Source organism: Salarias fasciatus, chromosome 7 (assembly GCF_902148845.1).
Source record: "Salarias fasciatus chromosome 7, fSalaFa1.1, whole genome shotgun sequence".
Classification (NCBI taxonomy): Eukaryota; Metazoa; Chordata; class Actinopteri; order Blenniiformes; family Blenniidae; genus Salarias; species Salarias fasciatus.
The window spans coordinates 32,972,368-32,984,506 of NC_043751.1; the positions used below are offsets into that span (position 1 = coordinate 32,972,368).

At 47.2% G+C, this 12,139-nt stretch overlaps 1 protein-coding gene across 1 annotated transcript in view; it reads left to right on the plus strand.

Moving 5' to 3' along the window:
• The first annotated feature begins 3,723 nt into the window (after positions 1 to 3,723).
• LOC115392397 (UPF0606 protein KIAA1549L-like) overlaps positions 3,724 to 12,139 on the plus strand; it is a 153,069-nt gene continuing 144,653 nt past the window's right edge. The window contains exons 1-2 of the mRNA XM_030096987.1: positions 3,724 to 3,739; positions 3,846 to 4,018. Coding sequence (XP_029952847.1) covers positions 3,724 to 3,739; positions 3,846 to 4,018 — 189 coding nt within the window. The remainder of the gene's footprint in view (positions 3,740 to 3,845; positions 4,019 to 12,139) is intronic.

A 12,139-nucleotide genomic window follows, 5' to 3' on the forward strand; every position in this document is an offset into this window, starting at 1 on the left:
GGTCCAGATCCTGCTGCTCTTTAACGGATTTCTCTGTCTTGTTCAGTAAGTGGACTTTGTAAATGTCTCTGACTGGTAACTGGGAATACATAGAGGACATTAAATGATCCAGCTGCTCATGAACTGAATGAAATGAGCCTCTGGTGTTTACTGAACATCATCTCACAGTGTTGATCTGTGATGTGGGAGCTGAGGGACCATCCTGCTGCTGACCAGCCAGGATCTGCTAAAAAGGAGGAAGATGTTGAATATTTCAGTGTCGCTAAACATCAAGCTCTATGTTCCACAGGAGGATTCAGAGTTTTAATGGAAGAGAACAATCAGTAACATACCTCCATATGACTTTCTGGATCCTCTGTGAAGGCAGCAGACACGGTTTCATCCTCCTCATCCTGGATAAATAACATCTTTCAGTATATTTGCGTAGAATTTTCCAAACTAACATTTGGCAGAAATATTGTGAGTATTTCCTGCTGACAGTTTCAGGCTGGTTGTAGCATGAAGGGGCTCCAGCAGCAGAGAGAATCTTCACAATCTTCTCCATAAGAAGAAAAGGACATGAAAGACAAAATAAACATTTGTATCAATAACATTTTTAAAATATTATGCTCAAATAATAGATAATAATATTAGATTAAATAGGATTAATTATTTAACATAACATGATATAGATGTGTGACATGAAACAGCTGCACAGTCCATCAGCCACTTAGTATTTATGCTACTTTACAATGTTAAACATCTTAAAATGATGAACCTCGGTGAGATTATGCCGAGGTCTGTTGAACAATGTGTTTATATTTCATCTTTAGCTGCTGCCATGTGGCTTCTTCCCCGCGGGATTACAGCTACATGAAATACCTTCACTGGTGACCATTCAAACAGTTTCCCTGTATTAATATTTAATATTGAATAATATTCTGATATGAAGAACTCCATTTAAACTTAGGCATTGCCATGGGCAGCAACTTTCTGCCACGCCATCTCCCTCTGATTCGCTGCTGCGGTGTTGCATTTTTTTCGAAAACTGTGTTCCAGCTCGCCATACGTCGCTCTCCGCTTCTCTGTTGCCATGGTGACTCGTCGCTTAACTCCAGGTGAAACTACTTGAAGTTGAGTAATCCAACTCAAATCAGCTGTTGTGGAACCGAAAACCCGGCGTTTCCCTTCAGAGGAGATCCACACAGAGTTCGGATTTCACTCAGAGTTTTTTCAACCTGCTTGGTGAAACGGACCCCAGGAAAGTGTGTATATGCGTCCACTATTTTCAGTGTTAATTTAACACCAACACCAGTGTTAATTTTTTTACTCAGCTCTAGTTGTGTCAACATTGTGGGGAGATTAACACTGGCTAACACGTGTGTGGGGTCAATAGTTCTCGACATTAGTGTCTTTTTTTTTTAAACCTGTCCTGTCTGGTGTGGAAGCAGCAGAATGGGAGTCTGCCTGCTGTTATTTGCTTTTCCAAGAGGAGCTTTTAGTATAAAGCTGCTCTTGTTAACATGCTTTTTATTTTTAAATGTATTTTACTTATTTTGAGTAATGATATATAGTATTGCTGGACCTGACAGGTGGACAGAAAGTGAAAGAAACAGACGAGTGAACAGGTAACGAAGGCCGTTTAGGAGGAGATGGGTACTGACAGGTTAATGGATGGAGTTACTGCCTCCGTGAAGCAGCTGCCTCAGATTCTTAAAATCATCTGGTGGTCCAGACCGCCAGTTGCCAACCACTGGGGTAAGGTAACATCAACGTCCTGCAGTGTTCAGCACTCTTCCAGATTGTAATGAGGGTTCATTACTGTGGGTTTCTTTTTCCAACCTTGATGAGGGCATCAATATTAGACTGGGATGTGCTGAAGCAGGGAGACGTCTATCACATGAAGGACATCAGCTCTCCAGCAGTTACCCCTTCCTAATCACACCACATAAGCTGAATCAGCAGATAGAAATGTCTGAAATTCTTTGAAGTGAGGTAAAAGTTCTCATTGTTTCAGTTACACCCTTGATCATCTTCTCACTCTTCTCACTAATTTTACTGACATTACTAAACGATCACTTTTTCCTCACAGCCCTCTGTTGTCAGACCACGTTAATTGACATTAACATTTTTACAACAGCTGGAAAAAATTCAAACAGCAGACGTCTGTTAAGGCCTCCACACACTACAGGATGATCAGGCCGAATTTTACCCCGATCTTCTCCTCCCGATCGCACTAAAGGAGCGATGCCGATGTGAATGAATGAACTGAGGGAATGAATGAGTTCTCCGCTTATTATTGAAAGTGGAGATGAATGTAAAAACAGCAATGAAGGGAAGCAGCACAAAGTCATGTTGGACGACGCGAGATTTGGAGGAGAGAGGAGCCGATTCTCGGCTGAAGAATCTGCTGGTGTGTGTTCTGCTCCGGAGTGACACACACACTAGAAGATCAGGAGAGGAAGATCGGGTGCGATCTGTCCTCCGTTGTCTTGTAGTGTGTGGTGTCTGAATCGGGGAAGATTGAAAAAAATCCTGTAGTGTGTGGCGGGCTTTAGATGATGCTCTGAGCAAATTCAAGGAAATAAGCCATCAGTGTTGACTTCATTCCCATCGGTCAGCCAATGAACAGCAGCTGTTCTGGCATTACCCCCCTCAGGTTGATTCAGTTGGAGATGGAGCAGCAACCTGACTTTGGTCCACACTTGATTCTGTTGATCCTCTGAAGATAAAAACAACTAAGAGGAGGGCAGCTCCATGGTAGAACCAACAACTGAGAACATTAAAAAACTGGAGAATAAATGGAGTCTAACTCCATGAGAAGCATTTGGTACTGGCAGAGTTGGTTCATCTTTAAAAACCACACCTGCGGATTGTTGATCCTTGCTAAAGAAAAGCAGAACCAGCCCAGGGTTCTCCTCAGTTCCTCCTCTGTGAAGGTCAGATCTCATCTCTTTAATTTTGTTAACTTCTTTAATCAATGAAGTCAAAACATTAGAAACCAAACTGAAGACACCAACCTGTCACAGAGCAATGAACCACATGTTCTTCAGATCTATTAGAACCTGGTCTTGGTCCTCCAGATTTCATCCAATAGAGTTATCAGAGTTCTCCTTAATTGTACTTAATCCTTTTTTCCAAATGTGCAAAAAGGCTCAACATTAGATCTATGAAGCTGGACATACTAAAATGCAAACTTAGCAGTGAGCTTTAGAAGTTCTTCCTGCAGGACTCTGACAATTATGACAACTGACGGCTACTCTGAGTCCAGGACTGAAGAACTCAGGGACTTTCAGACACTGAAACCTGCTGCTCAGCGTCCAGCCTCAAATTACATCACTGTCACAATCTCACTGGACGTGCTAGATTGATTTTGGCTTCTTCAATTACACTGGAAGGAAGTTGAGGCACTTCGGGCAAGTGCCAAATTCAACTTAATGGCTCAGGTACTGGAGCAGTCTGCTGAGACTGCTGGCCCCCCGCTAGTGGTAGCAGATGGAGGTACAAGAACATAAAAATAATAAAAACATCTCTGTTTGTTCTGTTCAGTATAACATAAAAAATCAATAAAATAAAACAAGCAAAAAAACCCAAAAAACAGTTGCACCTCAACATGAGTGAAAGCTGGGTCACACGATCTGGACTAAGGTATGGCCTCATCACCAGATACGTACCGGATCAATACTGGAGTTTGTGTTTACACAGGCTGTTCAGGAATAATGGACACATGAATCTGCTCCGAGCATGGCCCTGATGATGAGTGATGTATTTTAAAGGTTGGGTATTAATTATGTGACTCAATCTGTAGGAAGACGGTTGAGACAAAGGTTCATGTTTCTGAATTGTGAATGTTTTTCTCTGTCCAGAGGAGTCAGTGAGCCACCCACCGGCCTGGGATCTCCCCACGGTTCCTGAATCGCTCCTGTCCACAGTCGGTGACCACGACATCACCCTGCCCGCCAACATCACCAGCCCCTTCTCCACCCATCAGTGGAACACCACCGTGCCCGCGCACACCAGAAACACCTCACGGCACACCGTGACACCAACGACCACCACCCTGCATCCAACCACCACCAGCAGTTCCACCACCATCATTTCAACTCCAACATTTTCTACCACAACAAGAGCACACATGTTGGCTGAATCCACAGCGGTGATGCTCAACACTAGCCGGGACATTGTGAGCAATGAGAGACTTGAACTGACGACAGTCACCGCTCTAGAGCCCTCAACGGCAGTTGTAAACGGCTCAACAACCGTTCCAGATCGCTTAACGACCATTCCAAACCCCTTAACGACCTCTCTAAAACCCTCGATGATGGCTCCAAACCCCTCAATGACCATTCCAAACCCCTCAACAACCACTCCAAACCCCTCACTGACCAGTCCAAACCACTCCACTGCCCCAAACCCCTTAATGACCATTTCAAATCCCTTAACGACTGCTCCAGCTGTCACAAGTCAGTCCACTACTGCACTAGCTGGAACATCATCACAGGACAGCACCACAGCCACAGCGACACAGCAGGCAACAAGCTCCAAAGCTACGAGGACTAGTCGGCCACCAACCACTACAACAACTTCTGTTCCCACCACCACCATCTCTACCACTACCATGACTCCGACTGACCCCTCAACCACCACAACTACCACCACTACCACTATTCCTCCTCCAACTACAACTGAAACTACAACTGTAACCACTCCAGTCACCATTACCACCACAACAACAAAGGCAGCTCCCACCACGGTGTTCATCCCAGTTCAAACTACACCGTCCACCACCACAACACAGCTTCCATCCAGCACCAGCTCTGAGGATGGACCTCTCCCATGCAACGTGACCGAAAAGTTCTGGGTCAGAACAGGTAATAAAACAGAAAAACTAAAACTGATTTACTCATTACTACTTAACGATCAGTACTTATTAATTGAATGTGATGCACATTCCACTGTGACAAGTATTGACCCCCCAAAAGGAACCACGAGGGACGTGGTTGAACGCCTTCTCCAAATCCACAAACCACATATGAACTGGTCGAGTGAACTCCCATGACCTCTTGAGCACCCTATGGAGGGTCTAGAGCTGGTCCAGTGTTCCACGACCAGGACGAAAACTGCATTGCTCCTCCTGAATCCGAGATTCGACTATCGGTCGAGTCCTCTCCAGTTCTCTGGAATAGACTTTCCCAGGGAGGCTGAGGAGTGTGATCCCCCTATAGTTGGAGCACACCCTCCAGTCCCCCTTTTTAGACCACCACCCCGGTCTGCCAATCCAGAGATACTGTCCCCAACCGCCACGCAATGTTACAGAGATGTGTCAACAAGACAGTCCTGAACATCCAGAGACTTAACGTACGTGGCGACAAGATTGAGGAGGTCCTGGAAGTCTTCCTTCCACCGTCCTATAATATCCCCAGTTGAGGTCAGCAGCTCCTCCTCCACTGTAAACAGTGTTGGTGGAGACCTGCTTTCCCCTCCTGAGGCGCCGGACGGTTTGCCAGAATGTCTTCGAGGCCGACCAATAGTCCTCCTCCATGGCCTCCTGAACTCCTCCCTGACCCGAGTTTTTTCCTCCACAACCACTCGGACTGCAGTTCGCTTGGCCTGCCGGTACCTGTCAGCTGCTTCTGGAGTCCCATGAGCCAACAAGGCTCGATAGGACTCCTTCTTCAGCTTGACGGCAGCCCTTACTTCCTGTCTCCACCACCGGGTTCGGGGGTTGGCACCACGACAGGCACCAGAGACCTGGAGACCACAGCTCCGAGCAGCTGCTTCCACAATGGAGGTGGAGAACATGGAGAACATGGTCCACTCGGACTCCATGTCCCCAGCCTCCCTCGGGACATGAGAGAAGCTCTCCCAGAGGTGGGAGTTGAAAACCCTGCTGACAGAGGGTTCCACCAGATGTTCCCAGCAGACCCTCACAACAGGTCTGGTTCTGCCGGATCTGTCCAGTTTCCTCCTCCGCCAGAGAATCCAACTCACCACCAGGTGGACATCGGTCCACAGCTCTGCTCCTCTCCTCACCCGAGTGTCCAAGACACGAGGTCAGAGGTCAGATGACACGACAACAAAGTCGATCATCGACGTCTGACCTAGGGTGTCCTGGTGCCAGGAGGTCTTATGGACCCCACTGTGCTTGAACATGGTGTTTGTTATGGACAAACTGTGACTGGAACAGAGTCCAATAACAAAACTCCACTGGCTTCAGATCAGGGAGGCCCTGAGTCCAGACCCCCTCCAGGTCTCACTGTCGCTGCCCACATGGATGCTGAAGTCCCCCAGTAGAACCATGGAGTCCCCAGATGGAGCGCTGTCCAGCACCCCTCCCAGGGACTCCAGGAAGGCCGGGTACTCTGACTGCTGTTCCGCCCGTAAGCTGAGACACCAGAACCTGTACCCGACCCAGAGGACCAGGGACACGACCCTCTGGTTCACTTTGGTGAACTCCAACACATGGCACTGAGCTGTGGGGCTATAAGAACCAGACCAGACCACCACCTGTCACCAGGGCAACGCCAGGGCAGTGGAGAGTCCAGGTCCTCTGCAGAGGTTGGGTTCCAGAACGCAGGCTGTGTGTGGAGGTGAGCCCGACTATATCTAGCCGGTACCTCTCAACTTCCCTCACCAGCTCAGGCTCCTCCCCCCAGCGAGATGACATTCCATGTCCCCAGAGCCAGTCTCTGTGTCCGGGGATCGGGTCTCTGGGCCCACTGCTGTCAACTGCCACCCAATTCACATGCATGTGATGATAGTGGAGCGATAATTGGTTGTCAGCTGCAATTTCACTCAGGAGAGTTGTTGAAAAATGGCAGTAGTCCATTTGTAGACTGGAGAGTCTTTTCAAAGCATGCAAACAAGTTTTTTTCTCTCTTTTCAGTTTTATCAATGGAGCTGCGCAGGACAAGCTTGGACCTGATTCTGAAGCAGAACCTATCCAAAGGACTGAGCCACGCTCTACAGAGAGCTCTGAATGACTCCACCGCCAATGCACAGGTCAGTTTGTCTTATCGACACTTTCCGAAAATAATAGGCCAATCTCTTTTCCTTTTTTTTTAATGCCTAAGTCATCTCGTGATGATGGCCACTTCTGACAAAATCACCTAAATTCTCAGTTGAGATCATTCAGCTCCAACTCTGTTTGTGCACTAATAAATATTATATATTCGATACTTTGAAAACATGAATGAAGCTTTCATTTTCAATTGATGTTTAGTGTTTTGGTTATACACATAAAAAGTTTTGTAATGGGTTTTTTTCCCTAACCGTAATTTCAATATACAGAACGTCTTTAGCATAATCAGAAATAGACAAAATAAAAATATTTATTTTTTCAAATAGCGTTTTAAAATTAAATTACATTGTATGTGCTCAAGAGGTTCTACACCTCCATGGGAACAATAAAAGGTTTTACATATTATAGTATTTTACATTACTATATAGCAGGGGTCGGCAATTAGCGGCCCGCAGGCCAAAAGTGGCCCGCCGAACCGTCCAATCGGCCCGCGAGAGGATTCCAACACGCACGCGCACAAACGCACGCACTACCCCGGGCCCTGGAGCGGACGCACACACCCCTGTTGGAGTGCGATATCTGTCATTGTGTTGCAATAGACAATCTTCGAAGGATGTGTTGTTTAGTTGTGGTTTCCGGTTTGTCACTGAAAAATAAAGAGGAGTGGCGCCTCGTCTGGTGAACAGAGAGTGCAAGCGAGTGCGCTGCACCGAGCTCACCGGGTGTGTTTATTCTCCAGTAAGTTTGAGTGTAACGGTGTGTTTCCACCGGACGCGCCGCGAATTGTTTTGGGCGACGAGATTACATACAAAGTCAATGTAATGACGCGATTGTCGCTCAATCTTCAGCGGCCGGTGGCGAGCGTTTCCAGCGACAAATCCGCGCGCCCGTCGACTTGCACTGCCACTCGGCCCCGCCCACCGCTCGCCACCCGAAGCCCGCCGCTTCATCGCTCCACGCTTGTCGCAAGAGTTGAAATAATTGAACTTTTCAAGCAAACTCGCACCAGGACAGCCTATCAGCGTGGAGGTCTTCACAGACGTGCTGACGTAGGGCAGCAGGACTCCGACCACGCAGAACAGTTGGTGTGATGCCAAGGCCAGTGGCTTGCGGCGAGCGGCGAGCGGCGTGCGCGATCTCACTTGTTCACCGCTTCTGGTGGAAACCGGGCGTCAGCCTGAAGCAGCGCTGGAACCGGCCGTCCGGGAGCAGCTCCTGCAGAAGACGGTGGAACTCACCGAGCTCAGACCGCCTCCGGAGGGCAGCAGCAGCCTGAAGCGATGCGGCGCCTCGCTGCAGCCGGAGCTGACTTCCTCATGTCAGATACAGAGCAGCGACGGTGGCAGGCGGAGCATCTCAATCTCAATCTTTATTTGTAAAAGCACGTCTCGTATTCATAAAAGTGCTGAACAGTAAAAACAATCATAAAAACAAAACAGAACAAAACCCGCACCATCGATCAGGATGTGCGCTCGCGCACACACTCATACACAGACACACAGACACACACACAGACACACACACAGACAGCCGGGTGCACACAGGACTGTGGGGCAAACAGAAGAATTCTGCCCACTGCTGCTGTCAGGAGACGGTGATGAGGAGCTGTGATGGTTCTGCAGGATGTTCTGTGTTGCATATTTGTACCAGGGTGACGCGTCGCGCGAATGAGTTCATACACCTCCGATAAAACTCAGTAAATAAAGCGCAGTGTCATTTGTCACGCGAATGCAGTCACGTTAAACGCGTGTGGTGGAAACACACCGTAAGAGACAGACATGTCTATGACGGATGGAGCAACCGGAGGAAGTTCCCAGGCAGCAAGAGGAGCTACCGCTGCAGAAGATTTAACAACCCCGAATTGATGGTTGCTCCCCCCTAGTCTGCCGCCGTCGCCGTTTTTTTTATAAGTTAACAGACTATCTTTCCAGGCAGTACGAAATACTTCTAGTTGGGTTAGACGCCATTTCCTCTCTAGTTTTCCTGCTGGTCTTTTTAATGTTTGCAGCTGTTTGTTGGACCATGGAGCTCGTCTCCTGAGGGCTCATGTGATTAACTTCAGGGGAGCAGCTGAGTTCAGTGTGGAGCAGAGTGCTAATGCTAATGCTAATGCTAATACTGCTGTCCACTGGGCCAACAGATGGGAGTGGAGTTAATATTGATGGATCATTTCCTTGAATTTGGTCACATTATCCTCTGACAGACATCTTCTGAGTTTAAGTTTTTTTTTCCCAGGTACTTAAGAACCAGCTAATGTAAACTCAAATGATAACAGGAAGTGGTCAGACAGTACAGGGTTGTTAATTGGCCAATGTCAATACCATAGGTGAGAACAAGGTGGAGGGTGAGATTAAAGTGATGAGTAGGTTTATTCACCTTCTGAGAAAAAACAGTTGTATCAAGTAGTGATCTGAAAGTAATGTTCAGGCTGTCAGTGTCAACATCTACATGAAGATTAAAGTCTAAACTACAATGATTTGATCTGAGCTTCAGACTAAACTGGAGAGAAAGTCTGAACATTCAGAGAGTGGAGCAGGGGGGGGGGGATACACTCCAGCCAGCAGGACTGGCTTCTGTTTTCCAGCTGGAGTTAGTGAGATTCAGAGTGAGACTCTAGAAGGTTTTATGCTTAGTTTCAGTTCCAGGACTGATTAGAAGTTTAGAGTTCTAGATGGACGCTGCTCCACCGCCTCGGCCAGATTCTGGGGAATATGATAGTTGACATGTTGCTTCATTTAAACTGAGATGTTCATCCTTCCTGAGCCAGGTTTCAGTGAGGTTTAATAAATCTAAATGATGATCAGTTATTCGGTCAGCAGTCAGCAGGATCTGGAGGAGAGGGATCGGATATTTAACAGTCCACATTTGACTCTTGTGGGTTTTTGTTCTACTGCAGGTTTAGTTTTAATTTTGATGAGGTTTTTAAGATTCACTCCTCTCCTCTGGTGAAGGTGCTGTCTGCTGGAGATAATACCAGAGAGAGGGGTGTGTGGAGAGTGGGCGGGGCTTACCGTGAGTCAGTCAGCTGGACTGACAGCTGGAGACGTCTGGACTGCTGGATGTTACCTGACAGGACGGGGTTTCCAGCCTGCTGGGATGTAATCCATCGTGACGGTAGAGAGCAGGGCGCTTCCAGAAGAGGTGGAAGTTGTTGATGAAGTGAAGGTTGTGAGCTGAGCAGGACTGTTGAAGCCCGGTGTTCAAGCTGAGGAGCCTGGAGAAGCGCTCAGCACCCCGGAACAGCGTTGGCAGGGCGCCGCTGATGGAGATCATTTTTCCGGAGCTTTGCAGAAGATTGAAAAGGTTAAAATCCTTTCTGGTGAGCTCGGAGTGTCGCCGCGTCGTGTCGTTGGACCCGATGTGAACAATCACCCGGTGAACGGAGGAGGGGCGGACCGGAGGAGCTCTGGGAGTTTATCCAGGATGGTGGGGACGGTGGCGCCGTGAAAACAACGTAAGACAAGACAAGAGTTCAATTACAGTACAATTTCCACCGGACGCAAAAGCGCCGCGCCGCGTTTCAGAAGCACCGGCGTACGCCACAGCGCTGGAGTTTCGCTTCAGGTTCTATTTTCTACGCCGGCGCTTCAAAACCTCATAAACTCACTGTCGTTGAGAAAGCACCAGACAGGAAGTTAAACTGGAAGTTTCAAAATAAAACACAATGCACGACCTCACTGACGTAAATTTGTTCCTATATGTTGTTATTACGCCGCCTCGGTAGGCACGGCCATCAGGTCAACAGGGTCCCAGACAGTAGCAAACGTGGAAAGTACCGTTTTTTTTATATAAAATAAACCATACAAAAGAATCATTAAACACGGGACGAGATGTTAAAAAAACTGTCCTTTGTGCCAATAGATGGTATTTACTCACATGAGGCACACCTTGATGTTGAGAGTGAGATGGAGACTGAATTTAACTTAGGAAAGATATACATTTTGGAACACATCATCAGTAGTGTGCCTTTGCATCATAGGGTGTTTCGTCCTTTGAACACTATACAGGACTGTCTCAGAAAATTAGAATATTGTGATAAAGTTCTTTATTTTCTGAAATGCAATTAAAAAAACAAAAATGTCATACATTCTGGATTCATTACAAATCAACTGAGATATTTCAAGCCTTTTATTATTGTAATATTGCTGATTATGGCTTACAGCTTAAGAAAACTCAAAAATCCTATCTCAAAATATTAGAATATTTCCTCAGACCAAGTAAAAAAACAAAATTATAACAGCAAAACAAAGTCAAACATTTGAAAATGTCCATTAATGCACTCAGTACTTGGTTGGGAATCCTTTTGCACGAATTACTGCATCAATGCGGCGTGGCATGGAGGCAGTCAGCCTGTGGCATTGCTGAGGTGTTATGGATGCCCAGGATGCTTCAGTAGCGGCCTTTAGCTCGTTTGCATTGTTGGGTCTGGTGTCTTTCAGCTTCTTCTTGACAATACCCCACAAATTCTCAACGGGGTTCAGGTCAGGGGAATTGGCAGGCCAATGGAGGACAGTAATGCCATGGTCAGTACACCAGTTACTGGTGGTTTTGGCACTGTGGGCAGGTGCCAGATCATGCTGGAAAATGAAATCATCATCTCCATAGAGCTTTTCAGCAGAAGGAAGCATGTCGTGCTCTAAAATCTCTTGGTACACAGCTGCATTTCCTCTGGACTTGATGAGACACAGTGGACCAACACCAGCAGCTGACATGGCTCCAAACCATCGCTGACTGTGGGAACTTCACTCTGGATTTCAAGCAACTTGGATTTTGCTCCTCTCCAGCCTTTCTCCAGACTCTGGCGCCTTGACTTCCAAATGAAATACAAAACTTGCTTTGGTCTGAAAAGAGGACTTTGGACCACTCTTCAACTGTCCAGTGCTTCTTTTCCACAGCCCAGGTCAGACGCTTTCTCCGTTGTCTTGAGTTCAGAAGTGGCTTGACCATGGGAATACGGCTATTGTAGCCCATTTCCCGGACACGTCTGTGAACAGTGGCTTTTGATACCTGGACTCCAGCTTCAGTCCACTGTCTCTGAAGCTCCCCCAAATTCTGGAAGTGGCTCTTCTTCACAATGCTGTTCAGCCTGCGGTCATCTCTCTTGGCTGTGCAGCGTTTCCTGCCACATTTCTCCCTTCC